The sequence below is a fragment of the Macrotis lagotis genome, chromosome 3 (genome assembly GCF_037893015.1).
Source record: "Macrotis lagotis isolate mMagLag1 chromosome 3, bilby.v1.9.chrom.fasta, whole genome shotgun sequence".
Taxonomy (NCBI): Eukaryota; Metazoa; Chordata; class Mammalia; order Peramelemorphia; family Peramelidae; genus Macrotis; species Macrotis lagotis.
This window is the reverse complement of record NC_133660.1, coordinates 18,996,707-19,021,864: the sequence shown is the minus strand read 5'-3', so window position 1 is coordinate 19,021,864 and position 25,158 is coordinate 18,996,707. Positions and strand designations below refer to the sequence as shown.

At 46.4% G+C, this 25,158-nt stretch overlaps 1 protein-coding gene across 5 annotated transcripts in view; it reads right to left on the bottom strand.

The window, feature by feature from the left end:
- The window catches only part of RBPMS (RNA binding protein, mRNA processing factor), a 141,884-nt gene that overhangs the window by 56,685 nt on the left and 60,041 nt on the right, over nt 1-25,158 (bottom strand). For all 5 annotated transcript variants that reach the window (XM_074228252.1, XM_074228250.1, XM_074228254.1 and 2 more), the window contains 3 exons: nt 14,640-14,717; nt 12,612-12,650; nt 11,047-11,109 (listed from right to left, as the gene is read on the bottom strand). In XM_074228252.1, coding sequence (XP_074084353.1) covers nt 11,047-11,109; nt 12,612-12,650; nt 14,640-14,717 — 180 coding nt within the window. The remainder of the gene's footprint in view (nt 1-11,046; nt 11,110-12,611; nt 12,651-14,639; nt 14,718-25,158) is intronic.

The following is a 25,158-nucleotide window of genomic DNA, read 5'->3' as shown; positions in this document are numbered from 1 at the left end:
AACTTCTAGAAAATGTTCCTAGTTGCTCTGATTTCAAATCAAAAACAAAGAGCTTTAGTTTCATCATCTCAGAATTCCAATCCACAGGGATTATCTCAGCCCCAAAACAGGGAGAGAGCCATGAGGGGCCCCCAGGCTACAGGGTCCAGGGGCTGTTCTCTCACATCAGTGGGTGAAGGACCACACTAGCCCCCAGCGGCGTGTGTGCATGTGTGTGCAAGCACTGTGGACCTCCCATTTACAAGCCCCACAAATGTCCAACATTCTCTGCACACTCCATACTACAGGGGCCTGCGGTAGGCCTCACATGTCATGCCTCCAGAGACTGTAGTGCAATGCCCCAAGGTTCAAGTCCCATCAGGACCCCTTTATGAGGAGGGGGCTGACCTTGACTGGGAGGGCACTTTCCTCTCCCTTGGCCTGTGTCCCTGGCTATAAATAGTGTATCAGGATCGTCATGAGACAAATACCACCATCCTCTTGGTGCCAACATCCCAAGAAACCCAGAAGGGGAGGCCAAAGACAAGCTAGACTTGCCAAGCCAGAGAAGGCTGCCACCCAGTAGGCACTGAGAGGCAGGGAGGTGAGCTGGCATAGAGAGCCTGGCACCAGTAGATCTACACTGAACCAAGTCTCAGCACTTAAAAAGGTGTGTGACCCTGGACAAATCACTTTATCTCTGCCACTCTTGGTTTCCTCCATCAAAATGGCAGTCATGAGGATCTGGGGAGATCATGTGGATCAAGTGAAATGTGTCAAGATTTGCAGGATCTTGCTCAGTTTTGTTCTGGGAAAACACTTTTAGAAATCTTAACCAGTTCTACAAGAGGCAGTTATTGTCCTTTTTATTTTGTTGAGGACTCAGGAGAGTCCACAGAGACTGCCCCAAGCCACTCTCACTCACAGAGGGCTTTGTGGGGAGCTGTCCAGGTGATGTTCCGAAGCATTCTGAGGCTGGAAAGTTTTCATTTAATTTTTTAATGATATCCTTCATTTTCCTATTACCTCACTTCCAAATATCTCCCTCCCCAGCTGGCAAGCTATCCCTGGGAACAAAGAAACAAGAAAAACAAAAGGCAGTTCAGCAAAACTCACCAATGAACTGAATCTGCCAACCCACACTATATTCTCTCCCCCAATCACATCATGCATGTACACTCTACAAAAAAGGGGAGGGTTGGGAAGTGTTTTCTCATCTCTTCTCTGGGGCCAGGAATGGCCATTACAATCTCACAGGTTCAGACATGTTTTGTTTGCACTGGGTATAACCTGGCTTTTCTTACTTCACCTGTATCAGTTCAAATAAATCGTCCCACATTTCTCTGAAATCTTCCTCTTGGTCATGTGTCCTAGACGGCAACATTCTGTTATATCTATGAATGGAAACTTGTTCAGCTACTCTTTATTCTATGGTATCAGTTTTGTTTCCAATTCTCTACCTAAGACACTTTGATATTTTGGTCTACATGGGACCTTTCTTTGAGTCACAGACCTCCTTAGGGTGTGAGCCTAGCTTCAGTTCAAGGCTGTGCTCATCCAAGACATCTTGTAAGCCCGAGTCCAAAGTCCTTTTCTGAAGGAAAGGTCTGATTCGCAGATCTACCCACAGGCAATTTATCATGAGCCTTTTTTCCACCGCCTCTCTTGACCAGTTTACTAGTGATGAGGTAAAAGCACAAAATTGTTTGGATCTGCATTTTCCTCAGGTCATTAATGATTATGTAAACTGTTTGTTCATAACCTCTGACAACTTATCTTTCAGGGAATAGTCCAACAGAGAGAATGGATGCAAAGATTCCCTCCTCCAATGCTTTCCTCTTATCTGAGTTGAATTCATTTTATTTGACCAAAAGACTTTTCTATTTCATACAATTGTGATATTCTCTTTTAAAGAATGCTCAAAAGATCACAAAATGATCTACATCAATTTAATTCTCCCAATAACCCTAGGAGGCAGAGGTTAGATATGATCCCCATCTTACAGAAAAAGCCTCAAGGCAAACAGCAGTGAAGAGACTTGGCCAGTCACACAGCTAATCAGAGTCTGGAGCTGGTTGTGACTCTACATTGTACACTTCTACAATAAAGACTGAAACCAAGACCAAGGTGCTTTGTTACAGCGACAAAGAAACAAACTGTGTGCCCACCCAACAATCAAATTCCATGATTTTCTAGCTTTTCTTTTTTCTTTGTTGCAAGAAATGATGAAAAATATAGAGAAGAATGGGAAGACATGTCAAATAATGCAAACGAAAATAAGCAGAACCAAGAAAATAATATGCAAAAGGCTTACAATGGTTTGAACAGAAAAAAAATGACACAAATGACACAATAACTAAGCTTGGATCCAGAGAACAGAGAAAGGCAGGCATCTCTTTCCATTCTTGCAAAAGTAAAAGTGAGGGGAATTGTGGCTACAGAACAAGGCACCCATCAACAACTCTGGTTGATGCATTAGTCTATTCAGTTTGGGGGGGTGTGTCTTTTTTGTTACAAGGTGATGATATATTAATAAATAAAAGTGATAAACAACACTTCCAGCACCTTTCTCCTTCACTCATACTGAATTAAGATGGAGAAAATCATCCAATGACACTATGTCCACTACAAATTTAGTTTACTTAATCTCAGCAGGGTTCTCTTTGCTGCAAAGCAAGCCTGCTCTACCTCCCTTATAAAGAAACCATCTCACTAGGCTCTTCTAAACTTCTCCATCCCTCCTCAAACTTCCCCTGGCTCCCCTTCCCTCAGCCTCTCAGCTAGATTCATATCTCATTGAAAAAGTTGGGGCCACTTGTGAGTTATCCTTCTCTCACATTGCCCAGACTACTTCTGCCACTCTCTCTTACTTCCCCATTTTCCATGAAGAAGTGGCCCTTTTCCTTGACAGCTCTCCTTTTTCAATGTAACGGGGATCCCATCTACTCCAGCCCATGGACCCCTCTGTCATCCCCAATCTTACCTCTCTCCAGTCTGCCAGCTATTATCGTACATGCTTATGTCTTTGCTATCCTCAAAAAACCCTGATTTGATCCATTTATCCTACTACTGGCAAAGTCTCCTCTCTTTTGTGACTCTTTATTGCCTACTCAAAGAGTCTATCTTGGAAGGTCTCTCCAGTTCCTCTCTGTTCACTCTTTCTAACTCTCTAGTCTGGCTTCTGACCCAATCATCCCACTCAAAGTGCTTTGGCCCAAATTCCTAAAGCTCTCTTAACTGATAAATCTAAGGGTCACTTCTGCATCCTCAGGCTTCAGGGCCACTCTGCAGCCTTGGACACTGCTCAACACCCTCCTTCCTGGACATTCCTCCCCTGAGGGTCTGCTGAACTAGTCGATCCTGGTTCTTCTTTTGGTTATCTGACAGCTCCTTAGCCGTCTCCTCTGGCAGATCTTTATCCACATCACTCCTACCATGGTCTCATGGTCTGGTCCTCTTCTTTCTACCCTCAATTCTATTTCACTTGTTGATCTCATGGATCAACATTTCTATGCCAATGATTCTCAGATCTACTCATCCAGACTGAACCTGTTGACTTTTTTTTTATTTAGGTTTTTGCAAGGCAAATGGGGTTAAGTGGCTTGCCCAAGGCCACACGGCTAGGTAATTATTAAGTGTCTAAGGCCGGATTTGAACCCAGGTACTCCTGACTCCAGGGCTGGTGCTTTATCCACTGTGCCACCTAGCTGCCCCTTCCATTGACTTTCAATCTCACATTTCCAATTGCTTGTTGAAACTTTACGGCACAGAGACTTCTGAAACTTGGAGTGTTCAAAACCACTAATCTTTTCCCACAAACCCTCTCATCATCTTTTTGGGTGTTTTTGCAAGGCAATGTGGTTACATGACTTGCCCAAGGTCACACAGTTAAGTAATTACGTGTCTGTGGCTGAATGTGGACTCAGGTCCTCCTGACTCCAGGGCTGGTGCTCCATCCACTGTGCTACCTTGCCTCCCCTCCCTCTCATCTTAATTTCTTTGTTACTTTTGAAGGCATCACCATCCATCTTATCATCCAAGTGCCTGGAGACACACACACTCTCTCTGTCGCCAAGGTCAGTTGATTTTCCCTTTGTAACCTCTACTGAATATGCTCCCTTCTCTCCTCTGACACTACCACCCCCCACCCCATAAGCCTTCCTCATCTGGTGCCTGGATTATTTCAGTAGCTGCCCATGAGTCCACCTGCCTTAAGTCTTCCCCACTCCAATCCATCCTCTCAACTACCAGCGATTTCTCAAAGCCCACTCCAGTTATGTCCCCTTCCTACTCAATAAACTCCACAGGCTCCCTAAGCTCTGGAGGATCCACTAAAAAATCCAAAGTATTTCCTTACCCTCCTTCCCTTTGCAATGTTCTTCCACCTTATTCTCTATGGCTTTCTCCAAGTAGCTTTTCCTGCTGCCCCTTAAATGATAGTGCCTTCTCCCTAAGATTAGCCTAAGGGCTATCTTCTTTCCATATCACTGTTTGCACATCATCCCCTGTTGGACTGTAAGCTCCTTGAAGGCAGGGGCCCACTCTGGCCTTTCTTTGGTATTCCCAGCCCTCAGGTGAATCCTTGGTATACAGTAGGTGCTTCATAAATGTCCACTGACTGGCTAGGAAGGATAGTTTTCCCCCCATCAAAGTCAATCTAGGGAGCCCAGATACAAAGCATAGTCTTTCATTTCTGAAGCAGGAACCTTAAAAATATATATCTAACAAGAGCCCTTATTTCTGGAGCCCATCTAAGGATGGGCTTGAACCTGCCCATTTTATAGATTGGGAAACTAAGGCAAACTGTTTTTATGTACACACCCCAGGAATTAAGCCTACAGGGACCTTGTCACGCTAAGTCACACTAATAAAGTCACAAAACCCCAAATTCAAGCTTTGCTTGGTTGCTGGAAGAGTTTATATTTTAACACAAGACTTCTCCCTGAAAGTCTTTCTAAGCACAATATATGTGTGTGTATGTGTGTGTATCTGCCTCTGCTACTTCCTGCCCTTCCCCTCGGGAAGGATGGAGGTCGACATTTCTGGCTGCTACTTCTTAGTATTTCCACCCTGTTTCCTTTCCTGTAGTCATATTTTCCAGGTTCCAGAGCTCACACGCGGGATGGATGGGAATATTTCTCTGCCCCTTCTCTGATCTCTGAGCCCTGAAAAAATTCTTTACAAGCAACTGAAGATGCTACCTTCTATGAGAAAAAGGCCATCTGTCAGCTTCACTATCTAGGGAGAAGTGACCACCAATGGGGTCCATGGAGAGGCAGCACCATTTAAAGAATCTTCACGCCCTTAGAAAATAGGATCATGGGTATGACTGAGAGGCCTTCTAGCCCAAATCCCTCATTTTTCAGATGAGGGAAATGAGGACCGGGTTGTGACTGGGTCAAGGTCATCTAGAAAATAAGCATCAAGAGTGCAGATATGAGTCTTGGCCTTCCTTCATTTTCTAGATCAGGAGATTGGGGTCCAGTCTGGGGACAAGAAGGTTCCTTAAGTCCCAGATCCGCTATTCTTTCAAGTGCAGCAGGCTGGACACAATTTAGATCCTAGACCTCCCTAAACAATTATTTATAATAATAACATAATAACTTTGAAAATGAAAGAAATCCAGATTTTTTTCTGCAACTTACAGATTCAGAGTTGAGAGCCCAAAGGGACCTACCATCATCTAATCCACCTCTCCCATTTTAAAGACTGGTAAACTGAAGCCCAGAGAAGCCACATCGCTTGCCCCAAGTTAAGCAGTTGAGTATCCAACTGCCTGTGCCATGGCCCCTCACTGAGGGTGGCCCCACAGCGGAGCCTCAGGGACCATGGCCTAGCTGAGAGTTTACTGGCACAGGTTCAAGCATCGGGTTAGTGACGTCCACTTACTGCATACTCACTTTCAAGTCGAAACTCAGCATTTACAAACAGATTTAAGGGATAAACCCCAGAATGTGAGGATGATCTCATCTGGCAGGCCTCCTCTGCCAAAAGTCACAGCTGGAATCATCCTCACTGGTCCTCAAGTCCTCAGAATCTTGGACCCCAAGAGGAACTTGGGGAGAACAGAGACAACAGTGAGAAGGTCTGTATGGACCTGGCAGGCTCCATCGATGAACTCAGCCTGCCAAGGTTAGAAGAGCTGCGCTGCAAAAGCTAGCCCAGGTTTCTGGGGCCAAATAGAGGCACTGGGAAGCCCCAGGTCTCTGTTGAGCCACCTAGAGCCAGTACCAGCAGCAGATCCTCTAGCACCCTGCCTGCCTACCTCACAGGTGATGTTCCAGGATCAAGGAGAGGCTGGGCAGAGGCTGCCCCTCCATCTGACAAATATGGAGGTCCAGTTGGGTGGTCACAAGAGTCATGGGCATGAGTGGGTGTCAGCATTGAGCAATTTTCTCAAGTTACTAGCTTCTCCAAGCCTTATGTGCATGACTTTGGGTAAATCCCTTCACTTCATCTGCCTTCAGCTTCCTATGGCCCCTCCAATCCCTCCTTAGACATTCAACATCCCCAATTTCTCCTGGCTCTGCCACCCTCCATATTTGAGTCTCCCCTGGATCTGACCCCATCTGTTCTAAGGTCCCTCCCAATTTAATTCTATACCCAAGCTAGAGCTGGGAGAGGCAGATTCAAACAGGGAAATAGGGTATGACCGGAGGGAGGAAGGTCCTGGCTCATGCCAGCTCTACCCTGAGGGCTTGGCTCCAGTGTGCCTTTGTATCCAAGGTCTTTTTTGATGCCTCAAACTTTTGGTATCTCTCCTATCCGGAACCACAGAACCTCAAAATAGGAATCTCTTGCAGATGTCATATTTGATAAGATCTATAATTGAGCACTCCCTCCCAACATCTTCAGCAGGTGCTCTACCAGTTCTGCTAAAGACCTCTAGGGAGGTAGGGCAGACCCTTGGGGAAAGCAACACTTTCCTAGAACTAAATTAGATTCTTCTTTACAACTTTTCTCTATTACTTGTTCTTCTCACTCCCCTCCTTTCTCTCTCTGTCCACATCCTGCCTCCTCTTCTCTGTTTCTTTGTCTCTTCCCTCTTTCCTAGTCATCTCCTCCTCTCGTCTGATCTCACTCTACTGAAGCTGCCTCTTCCAATCTTCCTTGTCTCCTCCATCCCCTGTCTCTCCAAACCTGAGAAAATCCCTCACACATCTCTTGCATCACCCCACACTGGGGTATGAAAAACCACACTCGGACTATGAGGGGCCCAATGGAGGGGGCCAGGGGAAACGTTGGCTCCAGTGCTGGAGGTTGGCTGCTGTCTGTCAGTGACAGCTGCATCCCTGAGGAAGGAGGTGTTGGCTTCTATCAAAAGGGCCAAAGGCCCAAGTCCAAGAGGATTCTCCAGGAGCTTGGAGAGGTGGAGGAACAGCAACTCAGAACTGACTGTTCCCCCAGGAGACAGGTCAACAGAAAAACCCATTAGCTTTGCTTTAACCAAGGCCCACTGGCCTAAAAGTGGTTCCATAAAGGAAGGATCATGTTTTGGGACTGAAAGATTCAGGATCAAATCTCATTTCTGCTTAGATCTTGACCAAACCCTTGGTCCATCTACCCTCTGGCTTCGATTTCTTCCCATGTACACTAGGAGATGGGTTAGAAAACTAATCTTATTCAAGGTCCTTTCCAGCTCCGATAGCCTATAGCCTGATCCCTGCCTTCAAATTGGCTTCCAATCTAATGAAGGAGAAAAGAGAAAAAAATGACACCTGGAATAGGATAAAAATAGATCCACAGGGACTCATCTATACCTAGAAGGTCCATAAGCTAATGCTGATTAGGGGAAGCCAAATGGACTGGGACACGTGTGCTTAACAGGCATGTGCCAAGAGTGGGGAAAAAAAACTGAGAATAATGAGAATATGAGGAGGAGGATGGTGGGTGAATATGATAATGAAACCCAACAATTAATCGCTTTTGTGGGCAACTTTGGCCAGCAAAATACTTTACATGTTGCTGCTCTGCTCTTCACAATAACTCTAATGTATAAGCTACTTCTATAATCATATTTTAGAGGTAAAACCAAAGGTGGCACACGTTAGGTGACTTGCCCAGATCCCTGAGCTAGGAAGCTATCCAAAGCAGGATATGAATTCAGGTCTTTCTGACTCCAAGTCAAGCACTATGTCCACTGCACCACCTAAGGTTCTAGAAAACCTCATTCAATAGCACCTACCTCCTGGGTAGTCCATGAGATCACAAGAGATGATATTCATCCAGTGCTTAGCAAAATGTGTTGCATACAGCAGGAGCTTAATAAATGTTGTCTCCCATCCCCTCTCCCCATTACTGTTACATAGGAAAAAGAAATCAAATGCCAGTCCCAGGCCACATCTGCTCTGAGGGAAAGGAGACTCCAAAAGCAACCTTGGCACAAACTCAACAAGAAAGTCCATCCACCATCACCCTCAACACACACTTCTCCTTCTCCCACTTTGGCTGAATGAGAAAGGCACTGATGCCCATGACTGCACCTTTGGACAACTCTGATTGTTATGAATGAACCAACACTCAGGAATTTGGCACCAACATGCTGTTCAAGCAACCCCTTCCAGCACAAGGTCTTTCCTGTGCCCTTCCCCAGACCCCTACAAAATCACCTCCTATTTCCTTTGAATTTACTCAACTATGACCATCTTTTCTCCCCTCATCAAGCTTCTTGAGAACAGGGATAATTTGGTTTGGCCTTTGAATTCCCCGGGGCCTGGAGAGGGATTGGACCAGTCTAGAGCCCTCCCAGGTGAAGACAAACATTCAACCAATGCAGGTTGGCATACAGAGCCTCAAAGTTGAGAGATCATAGAGCCACTAGGGGCCAGAGGTGGCACTCAAACTAGATCTTCCTGATCCATGGAAGGGCACCCTGGCCTCTGTGCCACACAGACACTTCCTCCCCCTGACTCCCCACCCCCTCAAGTGATGGTACTTCCTATTTCCTCCTCTTCCATCACCTGGCTCACACCTGCTGCCCCAGCTCAGGGCTCACTCCCTGAAGTCCAGAGCCACAGATCCACCTGGAGGCAATGGACCTGAGTTCAAATCCTTCATCTGTCACTTACTGTGTGATGCCAGGCAAGCCACAGAACCACTCTGGACCATGATCCTCATAGGCTGGATGATTTGTTTGTACACTGTCACCCTCTTTTGATTATAAGCCCCTTGAGGACAGGAATCCTCTTTTGCCTCTTTTATGTATCCCCTAACACTTAGCACAATATCTTATACACAGGAGGTATTTAATAAAAGTTTATGGATTGATTTAGATAACCTCAAAAGGTTCTGTCACACTGTAGAGCAAGGATCCCATGCTTTCCTGGCTCTCAGCAGCAATGTAATGCGACCTCTCAGCTTCCTAATGAGTGCCTTCCTGAGGTTTAAAAGTATGGCATCAACTAACCAACCAATCAACTAATCAGACAGCCAACCAACAAATCAGACAACCAACCAGCCATTTAACTAGTCAACCAGATAGCCAACTAATCAGTCAATCACCTAGCTAACCAACCAACCTGCCAACCAATCAACCAGTCAACCAAACTAGTCAACCAACTAGTTAATCAACCAGCTAGCCAACCAACCAACATGGATTAAGTACCTACTATGAGGAAGTCCCTGCACTCCAGCTACTAACATTCTAACAGAAGAACCTAGATTCTCATGGCCTTTTAGAAATCTCTTTCTGGTAGCTGGGAAGAGAAGGGTCTGGAGAGGCAGAAAAACCAACAGAGAAGCAACCACTGTATTGGAGAGATAGAGGTGTTGGGGGCCTGCCCTACAACAGTGGGTGGCTCTGTGCATGGACAAGGGGTAGATGGGCAGTGGTTTTATCAACTTCCCTCATAGCTGTCCTCTGATTCCAGGAGGGCACCCAGGAAAGCTGGGGCTGGTTCATTGTTTCCAGTGAGGTGCCACGGACCCCTGCTTAAGGAGGCTCCCCAGACAGGTGTTCACAGATGTGGAGACACTAGTCCTGGGAAGACAACCACCTGAGGTCACTGCTTATAGGCGCAGACAGCCCTCCACTGCAGGGCCCCTTGTGGAACAGGCAAAGGGCCTCGGGTTATTAGAGCAGAAGGAGAGTTGAGGGGAAGGGAGGCCAGGAAACAGAAGAAGTCCAGAGAGATTGCAGAGTTCTACTTGGAATCCAGGTCATTCCATTCCTGGGTTTGTCTTCTGTTCAAAATAAGTGGCTTCAGAGTCAGCAAGAGCTGAATTATGTTTGGTATACTATGCTGCAAAAGGCAGAGAAGGATGTACTACTGTGAAGGCAAAAAACTCACTTCTTTGGGAAGGACTTTAGCTATCATCCTGGTCAACCCTCTCAATTTTACAGATTAGATTCCAAGAGGGTCAGATGGGCCTTAAGTCATCCAGGGAGTACTCATGAGCACTGGGGCCCACACTCCATCTCAGGGCTTGAGATGGTATGGTGGATAGGGCCCTTCTTAATAGCCCAGGTCCAGGCCTCAGTTCCTTCCTTCCTTTCATCAAAGGAAAAAAGGATGCCACATTGATGAAACTCAAATTCTAAAAACAAAGGGTGGGCAAGAAGCTTGTGTCATCCTCTCTTAACCTGTCTTTTGTGTTTAGAAGAAATCTTGAGCCTGGGGTAGAAAATTCCGTAAAAGAGAAGAAAAATTCTTGGCCAGGTCATGGGTCTTTCCCTTTACATCTCTGCCCCAATGAGGCCCATTCCATTCACTCAACATTTATTCAAGACCAAATATTTACAAAAGCCCTGTACTCAGGCTAGGGGAGAGTATACATTGGCTGAGGCCATAGGGTCCCTGACTTCAATGAAATCAAAGGTCCTTTTGAGCTTGCCAGAGAACATTGCAAAAAAATCAAAATGGCACCCAACAGACTAGTCCAGGTGGAAAAAGACTCCAAGTCCTATTAGATCAAAAGAGGCCTGAGCAGATGAGAACCCAGGAAGGCCCTCCTGATTCTCAGGAGGAAGATGATGTGGCCTCGTGATCTGTGCTCTCCCTTTCCTCTCGACCATATCACGTGCAGTCCCCTTTAAAGCTCCAAAAATGTCATCCATCAGGTACTTACGTTCAAAGCATTCTTAGCAGCTTCTGCTTCTGATCGACTATCAAAACTGACAAAGCCGACGGGCTGGGAGAACAAGAGCAGAGAGAAGGGCAAGATCAGGACAGGGGACCAGTGGGAAGGTGGGGTTGGTGGTGAGGAAGCACTGCCCACCCATAAGGTGTCACTGGGCAAGACATGGCTCCTTCCCTGGGAGAAGTTTCTCATTCCACTTTTTAAAAATACTAATTTTATACATTTCCCCCCTTCCTGATGATTCTCTCTCACCTCTCCTCCAAGTAGACCCCCTCCCCTACAAAAAAGTAATGCAAGTAAACAAAAGAAAGACTAGACCACGTCCAAAGATGGGCAGCCCATTTGGGTCCAACAGGCAGCCCAGATGATGGGAAAATTAGAGGACTGGACTAGGCATGTAGGTCAGGGCTCTCCCTGCTATATGGAAACAGCAGGGATTCTGAGACAATTGTTCTAGTGATTGTTAACGTAGAAGCCCTGACTGCAAGTGGTGGGGTTTGCAGGGGTGACTCAGCAGCCCTCCCATAAGTGGGGAGCAGCTGTGAGGCCTGAGGAGTCCTGCCCTCTATCCCTCCATGAGACTATCTCTTGCCCTGCCTCTGGTCTAGGCCTCAAAGATGTGGAAGGGCAAGGGAAGGACAGTGGGCAGGGGGGCAGAAGCAACCACTCAAGACCCCAGGAGGCAGGTGGAAGGAGGAGTCAGCAGCAGCTAAGAACAGACTGGGGACTTGTCCAGGGTCACAAAGCTCTTAAGTTTCAGAGCCAATAATCAGACTGGCATCTCCCATGGTCCCCGCCTCCACCTGGTGAGGCTCTAAACATGGCGAATGGACTCTTAGATCATACACTGGTTGGAAAGAAGCCAGCCTTTTCTTTTCACTCCAGGAAGAAACTGAGGGAGAGACAGGAGATGTGACTTGTCCAGGTCACAGTTGTTGAGATAAGAGCCCAGGGGTCCAGGGGACAAGTCATGTCAATATGGTCAGAGGCTCACCTTTAAATGGGCCTGCAGCCTCTTGAATAGATAACATATGCCAGGATTCATGAGTTATGAGAATGACTGATCATCACTCCCAAATACATGATGGCAACCATGAGCGAAAAATGAGGGGCTGCACCCTCTTAGCTCTAGCTCTGGGCTCCTGGGACCCTCAGGCTCCCTAGATCTCAGTTTCTTCCCCCTGTAAAATGAGGTTTAGTTCTGCTGGACTCTGAGCTCCCGCCCAGCTAAAGATCTAGGACCCTCTGAGGGGTGTTTACAAAGAAGGCATTACTTGACAGCAGTGATCCTCCTGAGTCTGAGAGTCACCCACAGCTGACCCTAGAGGCAGAACTCCCAGCCAGGGCCTCGGGCTCCTGAGGCTGCCCTCTGCTATCTCTGGGGCACCTTGCCACCTGAGGGCTCAGTGTTGCAGGGCTGAGAGGTGGGAGGGAAGGGAATTCATTCTCCAGCTTCTTTTTGGTGACCGGTACATCCTAATCCCCGGCAAGGACCCACCCGTGTTTTAGGGGAGCCTCAGAGCAGACCAAAGACCGGGGGGGGAGGCTCTTACCTGCTTTGATGTCAGCTTGATTAGGGAACCTTCGTAGCCCTGAAAAGAGGAAAAGATGATGTCAGATTAGTGACAGACTGTCTGGCAGCTGCACACAGGTGTCCAGAAGATGAGACTCCAGACAGCCAGGTCTTCTCTTGACAGAGGAGGAAACTGAGGCAGGGAAGGCTTGAGGTGAGCCACCACAAGTCTAGGTCCCTGCCCACATCTGACTAGACAATAGAGTCCATCCTTTCTTATACCTCTTCAAGGCCTCCCAGGAATATCTACATATGGCCCCAGGGTCAGGGGGGCATTTTCCTTTTTTTTTTGAACTTCTGAAATAATTTTAAACCCAACAATCCCCAGATACAAGAACAGAAGAAGAGGATGGTGTCTGCCCAGCTTCTGTGTTTATCGTTCCAGGGGATGGCTCTCTGGGGAGGGGAGGGTGTAAGGACCCAAGGACATCTCACACTGGGACCTCTCTGAGGTCTCGGGAAGACCAGAGGAGCAACTGCTGCCCTGCATTGGGGAAGGGAGTCTCCACACTAGGAATTGCCCCACACCATGAAATCACACCTAAGCTTTCTCCTACACAGAAGAAAATGTGTCCCCTGAGGAGTCAGAGCCCCAGACCCCCCCCCCCCAGCCATGAGCAGGCTGAGCCCAAAGGCCCACCTAGGAGGAAGTTACAGACACCAAGCCCAAGGCAGTTCTTCCCAAACACCCACAAGAAAACAGACACACCTGCTTTGTTATGACAGCATTCCCAGGGGTGGAACACTGGGCCAAGGCACTTGGGGCACCCCTCCCTCCCCTGGCCCGCTAGCTCCCAACCTCTTCCTTTCTATCTGAGACAGTAACTTCTCCCCTCCATCCATCTCAGTCCCGTCTCCTGCGTCCCCATCCAGCTTGGCCACCTCCTCTCGTTCCCTCTGGCCATATCACTGCCCTGTTCAAAGACCTCTATGGTTCCCTCAGACCCCCTGGTTCCAGTCTCTCTTTTCAGGCTTATTTCACATCACTCTCTTTCCACACTCTCACGGGCCAGTATATGGGTCTTGTTGCTCATCTCTCACTCTAAGCCTTTACCTAGAGTGCTCTCCTGCTCCCCTCGACCTCTTGGGACCTGCCTGGGTTCCTTTAAAGTTTGGGATGTAACTACTGGGTCTATACCCTGAAGTGATGATGAAAAAGGGTAAAAACATCACTTGTATAAAAATATTCATAGCAGCCCTGTTTGTGGTGGCAAAGAATTGGAAATCAAGTAACAGTGGAAAGAAGCCTGGATTTGTCATCAAATCCAAGTTTGAATCTCAATTACCCATCTTTCTCTGTCTAACCTAGGATGGGATCACTGTCCCTCTCTGGATCTCAGGTTCTTCCTCTGAACAATGAGGGATCAGTGTGAGGGGTCCCTTCCAGCCCTAGATTTAGGATCCTCTGCCCTCAGTTTCTTTGTGCTTCAGTGTTTCCCTTTGTAAAATGAGGCAGGGGTAAAGAAAGTCTCATTCTCCCTGTCCCAACTTGCTTCAGTTTCCCCTTCTGTAAAAGGAGAGGACTGAGCTAGAACTTCCTCCCAGTTCTAGATCTGGGATCCTCTGCCCACCTTGTGACTTGGTTTCCCCTTCCATAAAAGGATGGCCTGTGAGTGCCCTCCAGATTCCAGACGAGGCTCCTATGATGCTTCCCTCAAAGGATCCACAGCAGCCTCTCTGGGCTGGGATAAAATGATGCTGAGTGTACCCCAACACCAGTCTTACCTTCTTTATGTGGACAATGCTAAAAGCAAGTCCTCTCCTCTATTCCCTACCTGCATGGAGGGAGAGATTCTAGATACATCTCTAGGACAATTGCTCATGCAGTGGGGGTAAGTGATTTGCCCAGGGTCTCACAGTTAGTAAGTTTTATGCTTGGGGTCTGACTGGAGGGGAGTAGGAGGACAGGGAGGTGGGGGAAGGTCTCTGGCAGGCAGCCTATCCCATCTAGGAGGGAAGATCAGGAGGTAAGGGTTCAACATGTCTGAGATGGATGGCTCACACATACCTTAAATGGTCTGAAGAGCAGATAAAGCTCCCGAGGCTTGATGTCCAGAGGGAGGCCACTGACAAAGAGGGTCCGGACCTGAGGGAGAAAGGAGAGGTCATCAAGGTGAGGCTAAGAAACTAAAGACAAAGCCCCCAGAACCCTGAGCAAAGAGCCTTCCCCTAGCATGCTGCAGACCAGGGGAACCAAACAGCAAACGAAGTGTTTGCCAGGAATGGACCAGTGGGGCTGGGTTATGGGAGAGTCAGTTGGGTTTGGGCTCAAGGACTTCAAACACAAAGGCTCCAGTAGAAGCAGAGGCAGAGCACACAATAAACCATAACAACAAACACCAACTATTCTGGAAGTCAAAGATCGGCAGGGACAAAGAAGCAAAAAAAAGCTCGATAGTCTTGCCACATGTGTTTTTTAACCTTTCCATAAATGAATATAGGTGAGGGGATGTTAGAGTTACATGGTTTTCTCAACTGAAAGGGAAGAGGGCTGTGATTTCAAAGGCTAATGATCCAGCAGGCTACTACCCACTTCCTAACAGAGAAGTGATGGACTAAGGATAAAGAATGAGACATATAATCCTTAAAGTCAGTACAGGAATTTGTTTTGCATAGCTATGAATATTTTTTGTGGTTGGTGTTAATTTTATTTTCCAATAAGGGTAGTGAGAGGGAAAGAAAATAAATACTTTTTCATTAAATAAATACAAAAGACTGTGATGGACGTGTTGAGTCAGGAAATGAAGACATGTTCCTCTGACATTTCCCAGTTTTTTGTCCCTGGACATGACCCTCTTGATGCCTGCCTCAGCTTCTTCATCAGCAAAATGGGGATAACAATATCTCTAACATTCCTCCCAGGTTGCTGAGAGGCCCAAAAGAGATGATATTTATAAAGTGCCCTATTATAAGTGTTAGATTGTTCCTATTTGATATTGATTGTAATTAGGATTCTAATAAAAAATTTTCATAATAATGACAATTCAAATACCACTTGGTACTGTGACTCTGAGAAAGTCATATCCTCTTTATCTCTTCTCAGGTCCTCAGTTTATTTCTCTCTCACTCAAAAAGGTCAGACTCAATAATTTTCTAAGGTTACTAAATAGGTGGGTTAAAGTCACTTATGTATTCAATTGGCCTCAGGTTCCTCATCTGTAAAATGAAAAGGTTCGACTGATCACTAGGTTCTTTCTTAGCATCCAAGGCTGTGGTGATCTGTTATTTTTACATTACACATACCCACATGCATAAATACATACAATCACATATGTGCTTGATAACCGATTATCTATACCCAATAACTGTGGCCTTCTGGGATTTAAAGTTCATGACTATGTCTCCTCTCTTAGCTAGGATACCTTGTTTCCTTCTTCCCTCCCCCCCCTTGCTTTTTTCTCCTACTGTGAACAGACATCTATGAAAACTGACTTTAAAAAACATTTAAATTTATTATTAATTCGTTAGCATTCTTTTTAAATTTTGACTTCTAAATTCTCTCCCTCTCTTCAACCCTTTTCAACACTAAGAAGGCAAGCAATGTGATAAATTATACATGTGAAATCACTCAAAACAGATTTCCAAATCAATCATATCTTTTTAAAAAACAAACAAAAAAAGAAAGCAAATGAGACAATTACACTTCAATTTGCACTCAGAGATCATCAGTACTATCTCTGGAAAAGGACAGCATTTTTCATTTAATTGTCCTGGATCACTGTATTGCTGAGAATAGTCAAGTCTTTCATAGTTGATCATTCTACAACATGGCTGTTACTGTATACAAAGATCTCTTGGTTCTTATTTCATTTTGCATCAGTTCATATAAGTCTTCCCAGTTTTTTCTTGAAAGCATCTTGCTCATCATTTCATATAGCACTATAGTATTTGATCACAAAAATATACTACAACTTGTTCAGCCATTCCTAATTGATGGACATCCCCTTGATTTTCATTTTTCTGCCACCCTAAAAAGAATTTAAATAGATCAATTTTAATAATAAACCTAAACAAAAGGTAACATGGGAATTCATCTCTCAGTTCTCAATCATATAGTAGATATAAAGGATTTAATCTGCTGTTTGGGATACAGGTCATTTTATCCATTAGCATGAATGACCCTAGACCCATGAACTATCTCCTGCCTCCATGGTCCAGTAGTCTTGCCTCCTACCACTCCAGGCTGGGGAGCTGTCATTGGCAGAATCATTTGAATACTCAAAAGAGTCAGAATAGGAGTCAAATCACTCATAGCTCCATTTGACAAGGTTCAGTAAGCAGCAGGACAGAGCTGTTAATGCCTTTTCCCTTAGTTATCACATATACAAATTGGAACACAAAATGAATAAGACATGGCCCCTGTCTTCAAGGAGTTAAAAGAGTGAAAGAGAGAAAAGAAGGAGATGGGCACACATGTATGGAATACCAGAAATATGAGAGAGCTGGGTATAAGACAAATTAAGGACTGGGGGAAGGCAAAGGAGGCTGGGGCAAAGGGGGGTAGCAGCCAACAGGCTTGGGTTGAATGGATAGAAGATGGCTTTGGGATCTGCGTAGGGGTGAAAACTTTCTGAGCAAGATTGAACTATTACAAAAGATAATGTATGAAGAACAGCACATAGCCTAGATGGACAAAAGTCCAGGGGTACTACTACACAGAAGGAGACCTGGTTGTTGAAAACCTTGAATGTGGGGTAGGGGGAAAAGGGTCCAAAAAGGACCTGAAGAAGGAGCCTTCAAGAGTCTAATAGCATGGTATCACCAGGGAGTAAAAGGAAAGAATGGGAAATGCAGAAAGAGATATATTTCTTCTCTATGTGAATAGTAAAAAGAATCTATCACCTTCCAGCTATAGGGATTCTAGCTCCAAAGCCCCATTGAGCAGGTGGGACATAATGACAAAAACCCCAATAACTTTCCTGAGCACCTACTGGTAGGAGCAGCCAAGTGGTGCAATGGCTCGAGCCTGGAGCCTCAGAGGCTCACAACTCTGTGGCCTTGGGCATGTCACTTAACCCATTTGCTTCAGTTCCTCATCTGTAAAATGGGAACACACTGGAGAAGGAAATGACAAACCACTCCAGTATCCAGTATGGCCAAGAAAACCCCAAGGCCAAGGTCTTTGGGGTCCTGTAGAGTTGGATACAGCTGAATGACTCAACAAGATTTCTATACAATACAGATCCATAGGGATGGCAGACCAAGCAAGTTCTCAGACCACTCCACTGAGTGACTACAACAACATATGGAAGAGGCACAAGAATAGTTCTCTGGCAGTCCTAGACACTGGAAGGACTATCTACAGAAGATGGCAGGGAAGTCATAACCAAGCCAGGTCCTCTCACCTTAGCTGTCTGTCTAAAAGTCATAAACTTTGAAAACAAAGAATCTGAAAGTTGGGAGGGTCACTCAGTCCAAGTCAGATACAAAAGACATCCTCAGACCTTGAGATATCTGAAGCCAACTTAACAGTTCTCTGGAGTGACTTCTTCAGACCAAATCACCTGACCCTTGTATGACATGGATGGCAGGCCTTCCTCCATCCTGATGACCCTCCTGGTCACCACCACTGCAGGCCTGGGTCCCTCACAGCAGAAACAGCACTTTTTGCTTGAGCAGAGAAGGCCAAGTCCCCTCATCAAGGTCTAGAGTGGAAGAGGAGCCTGGCCCTCCTTCCCAAGGGACTCCACCAGACTCTTGCTGATGAGGTTGTTCCCTTCCTCTTCTCTACCCAGATGTCTTCCTTGGCTAGTTGGCTGGGGTCTGTCCCACATCACATAGATCTCTTACTCCTCCTCACTCCACCACTAGAACTCCCTGGGGTCAGGTCTGACATGGTCTGTACAGCTAAGTCTTCCCATGGACTCTTGGGCCCAAAGATCATCTCAAGAGAGGAATACCAGTTTAGGAGTCAAAGTCCTATTTTGAAAAAAGCCCAGTGGGGCAGCTAGATGGGTATAGTGGATAGAGCACCAGTCTGGAAGTCAAGAGGACCCGAGTTCAAATCAGACTCAGACACTGAACCTGGGCAAGTCATGTAATCCCGATTGTCACCCAAAAAGAAAAAAAGGAAAGGAAAGAATCCTTATGAATGTTCTCAATTCATGGGTACTAAGAACCAAGAAATGTTCTGATATTTAAAAAAGGATCCCTTGCATGAATAGATGCAGAATTCCACAGATAAAAACTATACAATGGTGTAGTCAAAACAATGCAGTGACCAGTCTGGAATGAGCAAACGGGCCAAGAGGAGAGGAGAGGTGGTGGCCAGAGAACAAGGCATACTCTGTCATAAATGACCATGAAATGGCTTGGTTTGCCTACTTGTCTTTTGTAACCAGTAACAGTGGGAGCAGAGAGTCATTGGCAAATAGCAGTGAAGTTTTAACAGGCATCCATTAAACATTATTTAAATGAAAAGGGGGAAGTCCTCCCCACGATCAAAGGGTTGGTGCCAAAGCCCAAGAACAAGGCCCAGTGCTTTCAAATTCACCTGCTCTCAAGCTCGACATTCCTCTCAGGGGCCCACTGGACTGGTTTTGCTGCATTCCAGCCAAACTGACTAGGAAGGCAGCGGATAATATCCAAAGGCTACCATGACTCTGAGGGAAGGGGCACCTAGGCTGTCCCAGCAAAAGATCTCACGGTGACCCCCACTCCCACCCCCGAGTCTCCTTGTTCTGACCCAGAAGCAGGGTAATCTGTGGCCCATCTGGAGAGGCCTAGCATCCTCCAAGAATGACATCTGTTTGTCCACCTCCCCCTAGTCCAAGGCTGAGCCAGCTTCTTGGTGAATTCACCCTCTCCCTTACCCCCTGAATGGCCTCCCTCTGTTGTCCTCCAACTTTCAGAACCCAGGTTCAGGGGGGACAGGGCTCTGATGACCACCCCAGGGAAGCCTAGAATGTAGAAGCCAAAAGTTATGAAGAGAGTTCCCTTTGGTTTTGAGTATTTTGTTCCTGGACCGTCAGTCAGACCTTAGTCACCATGAAACTTTTCAGCTCCCCATGCTGAGGACACCCCAGACCACAGTGGGGGGTCCTACATACATGGCTATCAGTCAGTCAATGAACAACTAGGAAGGGCCTTCTAGGCATGGGCCAGGCTCTCTGCCAAAGGATCTGTGCCTCTGGGAGGTGCTGGTCAAAGGCAGGCAGGAGGGCAAGGCAGAGCAGAGCCCACCTTCTCCGGGATGCCTTCTTCCTAGGCAAATGGCTCCAGGAGCCTGTCCTTTGGGCCAGATCATAGAGGGGACCTTTCACCCTTCCCAGAGCAGAGAGGGATCAAGACCAGATCTGTAATTTTCTTAGCCCAGTGAACACCCCCAAGGAAATGCCCTCTCTCCCAGTGTAGGCAAACCCCTCTTTCACAGTTCACACTATTAGGAAGTGATATGCCCAGAGACAGGAGAAACTTGGAGCCAGGCCTTCCTGACACCACCCACTGTCCAATATTGCCTCTTTGTCTCCTCACACTGGAGACAAAACACTGCAGATGCTAGGGCCAAGCTGGCAACGACAACTTTGGTCCAGGGAAGGAAGAGGGAGGAGGAAAAAGGAGGTGGGGAGAGAGGAGAGGAAGAGGAAGGGAGAAGGGGGGAGAGGGAGAAGACACACACACACACACACACACGTTTTCTTCTGCAGGACATGGAGGCTGGCCACTGTGACTTCTGGGGTCCCCTACACCCCAATAACCTGTGAGAAAAGCAGAGCATCAGAAACATGGCCTAAGAGAAGGCAGGGGAATTCTAAGATGTCAGCGCAGATTTCCATCCCCAGACAAAGCCATCCTACTTCCAGACAGGACTGGACAGTGACTGTAGAACAGAGGGGCCAAAATAGGAGAGATAAAATGCTTGATGAGGCCCTCCTGACCCTAGGGATCGGGGATGGCTTCCAGGTGGCCAGCGTGAGCACAGGCATGGTGGCAAGAGATCACATCCGGGGAACACAAAGTAAAACCTTTGACTGGAGGCACATGAAAGGCCAGAAAGATGAAGTGGCTCAAACTTGTGGAGAGCCTTGAATGCAAACCAAAAGTCTGACCTGTCTTTGAGAGGCCATAAATAAGGAGCCCTTTAATAACATCAACATTATCAGGCTCCCTCCCTGCTCCCCTCTGCTGTTTAGCACCCCTGGCTTCTTCTAGGCTCACCTTCAATCCCATCTGCTATAGGAAGACTTTCCCCAGTCATCCTCCTTGCCAGCATCTCCCTTTACCACCTATGTTCTTTGTATAGACGTGTAGAACTCTGGTCATTTATAGCGTGTCTCTTTAGAGGGCAAGCACCTTGAGGGCACCAACCTTGTTTTTGCCTTTCTTTGCATTTCCAGAGCTTAACACAGCTCCCACAACAAACCCAATGTTTCAGGAACCCCTGCTGATAACCCGATCAGCTGCTAGGACCATCCACTACTATCCACATTATGGACACACATTCATCCAAGAACACTATACTGTAGAAAGAGAAAGTGGACTGCCATCCATTGGGGGATGGCTGAATAAGCTGTGCTATGTGATTGTGATAGAATACTATTATGCTCTAAGAAATGAGGTGCAGGGGGCTCTCAGAAAAACTTAGAAAGACTTAGATGAACTGATACAAAGTGACATGTGCTATATACAAAGTAGCAGGAATATTGTAGGATGATCAGCTGTGGATGACTTAGCTATTCTCATCAATACAATGATCCAAGTCAACTCCGACTGACAAGATAAAGACTGTTCAGGGGCGGCTAGGTGGCATAGTGGATAGAGCACTGGCCCTGCAGTCAGGAGAACCTGAGTTCAAATCTGGTCTCAGACACTTAATAATTACCTAGCTGTGAGGCTTTGGGCAAGCCACTTAATCCCATTGCCTTGCAAAAAGTTAACAAAAGCACCCCCCCCCCAATAAATAAATACTGTTCTCCACCCCCCAAGAAAGAACTGATGATATCTAAATACTGACAAGCTTACTTTTTTACTTTGATTTTTCTTGAGGGTTTTTTTGGTCTGTGTTTTCTTTCACAACATGACTAATATGGAAATATGTTTTGCATGACTACACATGTATAACCACTATCAAATTGCTCGTTTTTTCAATGAAGCGAAAGGGAAGTGAAAGATTGTGTAACTCAAAATTTTAAAAATGTACGTTAAAATTACTTTTACATGTAACTGGGGAAAATACTAAATCAATATTTTTAAAGGAGCCCAAGACTAGGCTCACATTCAAATGCCATCTGAAGGCTTTGGCACTCACAGATCATACCTGCTCTGTCTTGGCATCCTCATCAGCCCAGACAACCCGATAGCTTCATCATGACATAAGGGCCACTTGTGACCTTGAACAATGATGTTGAGTATAGGATCCTCAAAAGGACAGAGTTCAATAGAAAGTCTCTTAGGGAAACTCTTCACCTGGCCAGCTCAACAAAACACACTAATACCTTGACCCTTGCATAAGAACTCCCAAGGCTGATAGCTATCTATGGGGCTTTCCCCATTCTGTCCTTGCAATCTCTGTTGTTGTCATTTTAGGAAACTGAACCTTTCAAGGAAGAAGCCAACCCAGCTCAGCAGCCAGTTCCAGCAACTCCTAACTGGCCCTCTGGTCCAGTTACATGTTTGAAATCACCCATGACAACTCCATCCTGCCCAACCCCACAAAGCTCCTTGCAAGTTAGAACCTGACATCAGTAGCCAGTCCTGGGTCCAGCCCTCCCAGCTAGCAGAGTACCCAAGGTTATCCAAAGCTAAGGCCAGAGGTCCTATCAGAACAGCTAAATAACAGCTAACTCCTCAGATTATGATCCTGAGCCTCATCTGCCTGGGCTTCAAGGCAAATCTTAACCGCTCCCCCCACCCCCAAAGGTCTCTATGACTTGGAGATGGCTTTGGTTCTTTCCAAGGGAATCAGCCAGGTCTACAAAGGAGGGTCTCATCCAGGCCCTGGGAAGGTATTGGTTAAACAAGAGTAACAGTTGACAATTTTCTTTCTTTTTTTATATTTTTGTCTTATCATAGGCAAAGATCGTTTTCATCATTCATCCTTTTGTAAGTTTTTGAGTTTGACAGTTTTCTAATACAGGAACATATTTAAAGTGTGAACCACCATGATTTCTAACTCTGTGCTGAGTATATAAGGCAGCTGGGTATATAAGGCAGCCACATCGAGGCACTCTCCCCAAGATGAGCAGCTATTTTATCCAGTAAGGTTATCTTCCACAAAGAAAATGAGAAGGTTCTAGAGCAAGAACAAAGTGTTTAGCAAAGGGACACAGATCAGGTGGATGGCATCAGTCATTTGGGCAGCTCCTTTCTGGAACTGTCAGAGCTGGACAGGCCTCCAGCCGAAATAGAACTTGCAATGTCCTCAACAAGAGGTCACCAAGTTTGGGCTTAACCAGACAGAAACCTCAGATATATTGCTAAAGGTGTGGAAAAATGTCTTATGAAAAGGAAACATGCACCCCTGAGATCCTGGGGTCATATCCTTAGATACAGACAAATAGTCTTGCATCAGCCATGGGAAGAAGATATGACCTGCTCATTACCACCATTTTACAGATGGCAAAACTGAGGCTGAGAAGTCTGTCTTTTTAGCCTAGAGGTAATGAGGAATCACACAGAAAGTCTGTGAGCAGAGGAAGAACCTGTGAGGGACTCCTTTGTCCTGTCAATTTCTGTAAAAAACCTTAAAAAAAAAAAGAGTGGGGTGGCTGGGCAGCACAGTGGATAGAGCACCAGCCCTGGAGTCAGGACTAACTAAGTTCAAATCCAGCCTCAGACACTTAATAATTCCCTAGCTGTGTGGCCTTGGGCAAGTCACTTAACCCCACTGCCTTGTAAAAACTAAAACTAACTAACTAAAGTTCTGTAAAGGATAGACTGGGAAAGGGGAATGGCCAGCCTCAAGGGAGACCAATGACAGGGCTATCACCACAGTCCAGGGAAGATGCCTGGCAAGAGAAGTCCAAGAAACAGCACTTGGGAACTAGATGCATTCAGGGATGAGAGAGGGAGAAAAATCAAAGAGATCCTGAGTAACAGGGAAGGCATGATTTCCATCAACAGAAACAGGTGAGAGAGACAGTTCTGAGAAGAGAAAGCAGTGCTTGGATAAACAGTTTGAGATTCCCCACAGAGCATCCAGAAAGAAGTATTGGTCAAGATGAGGCTGGAAATTGAAGGGCAGCTGAGGACTCTTGGGAGTGGTGCAGAGAAAGGACTTGGTACTGGGCTAGGGTGGATGGACAGATTCATGTACAGATATGAGAGAGACAGAAAGAGAAAGGGGGGGGGATAGACAACCATAAGGGCTGGCTTAGTCCAACCTGAGCCTAGGCCAGGAGCACATGGCCCATGGCGAGAGAGAGAGAGAGAGAGAGAGAGAGAGAGAGAGAGAGAGAGAGAGAGAGAGAGAGAGAGAGAGAGAGAGAGAGAGAGAGAGAGAGAGAGAGAGAGACAGAGACAGAGACAGAGACAGAGACAGAGACAGAGACAGAGACAGAGATAGAGACACAGCACAAGCCTGTGAGCCCTTGCTGAATCCCAAGCAATATAAGACCTCCTAGTGATTCCAAGGCAAACACCCCAGCTGTTCCTTCTCTTTTCATTTTCAGGGATGGCTTGCACATGGCTCTAATTCCCCAGGGATGGGTGAGGAGGGAGGTTAGAACAACCAGAAATGTCTCCAGAAGGAAGCGGCTCCCCAGATAAAGCTTCAATGGGACCAGGGGCTGATTCCAAGGGGCAGAAGTGAGAAGAAGCCAAGGCTGGAGGTGGGACCAAAAACTGGTTAGGTGGAGTAGAGCAGGGCCAAGATAAGTGACCACCAGAAAAGCTAGGTTGGGGCCAAATAATGGGGGCTTCAAAACGCCCAACTGAGGCTCTGGGATTTTTGATTGCCCAAAGGCAATGGGGGAGCTAAAGAAGCTTCTATAGGAGGAGCAGAAGAATACTCATTTGGGGACTAGGGAAAGATGGGAGAAAGTACAGTAGATTTTAGGAATTTGGTTGAGGGGAGAAGGAGAGTTCTGGAACAACAACCTCAAGGCAAGGCAGAGTCAACTGGGGGAAGGGGGAGGAAGCCAGGAGAGACAGAGCAGGGGATGACAGAGGAGAGGGAGGGCAATCTCTGAGCAAAGACACATGATTGGAGGCTGGCCTTGGAAAAGAGGGGTTGACTTTTGAGGCTGAGGCAAAGGAGGAGAGAAGGGGTGAGGATGTGATGGGCTTTGTAGGTTGGGACCAGAAAAGATGAGGGGATTCATGAAGAATAGTGATGATTTTCTCAAAGTGGGAGCCAAGGCTGTCTACTAGAGAACAGCCTTCTGTGAGGAGAATGAAGGAATAGAAAGGGAAGAATCAAAGCATTTGCAATAAGCAGCAAGGGCTCAGCTGAGATTGGTCAATATAAATTGGCCAGCCCTGGACTAGGGCTTTTGGGGGGTAGGAAAAGAGAAGGTAGGTGATGGGGGTGACCCAAAGAAGAATAAATAAGAGTTGGCAGTTGAAGCAAGTCTACTGTAAGACTGAGG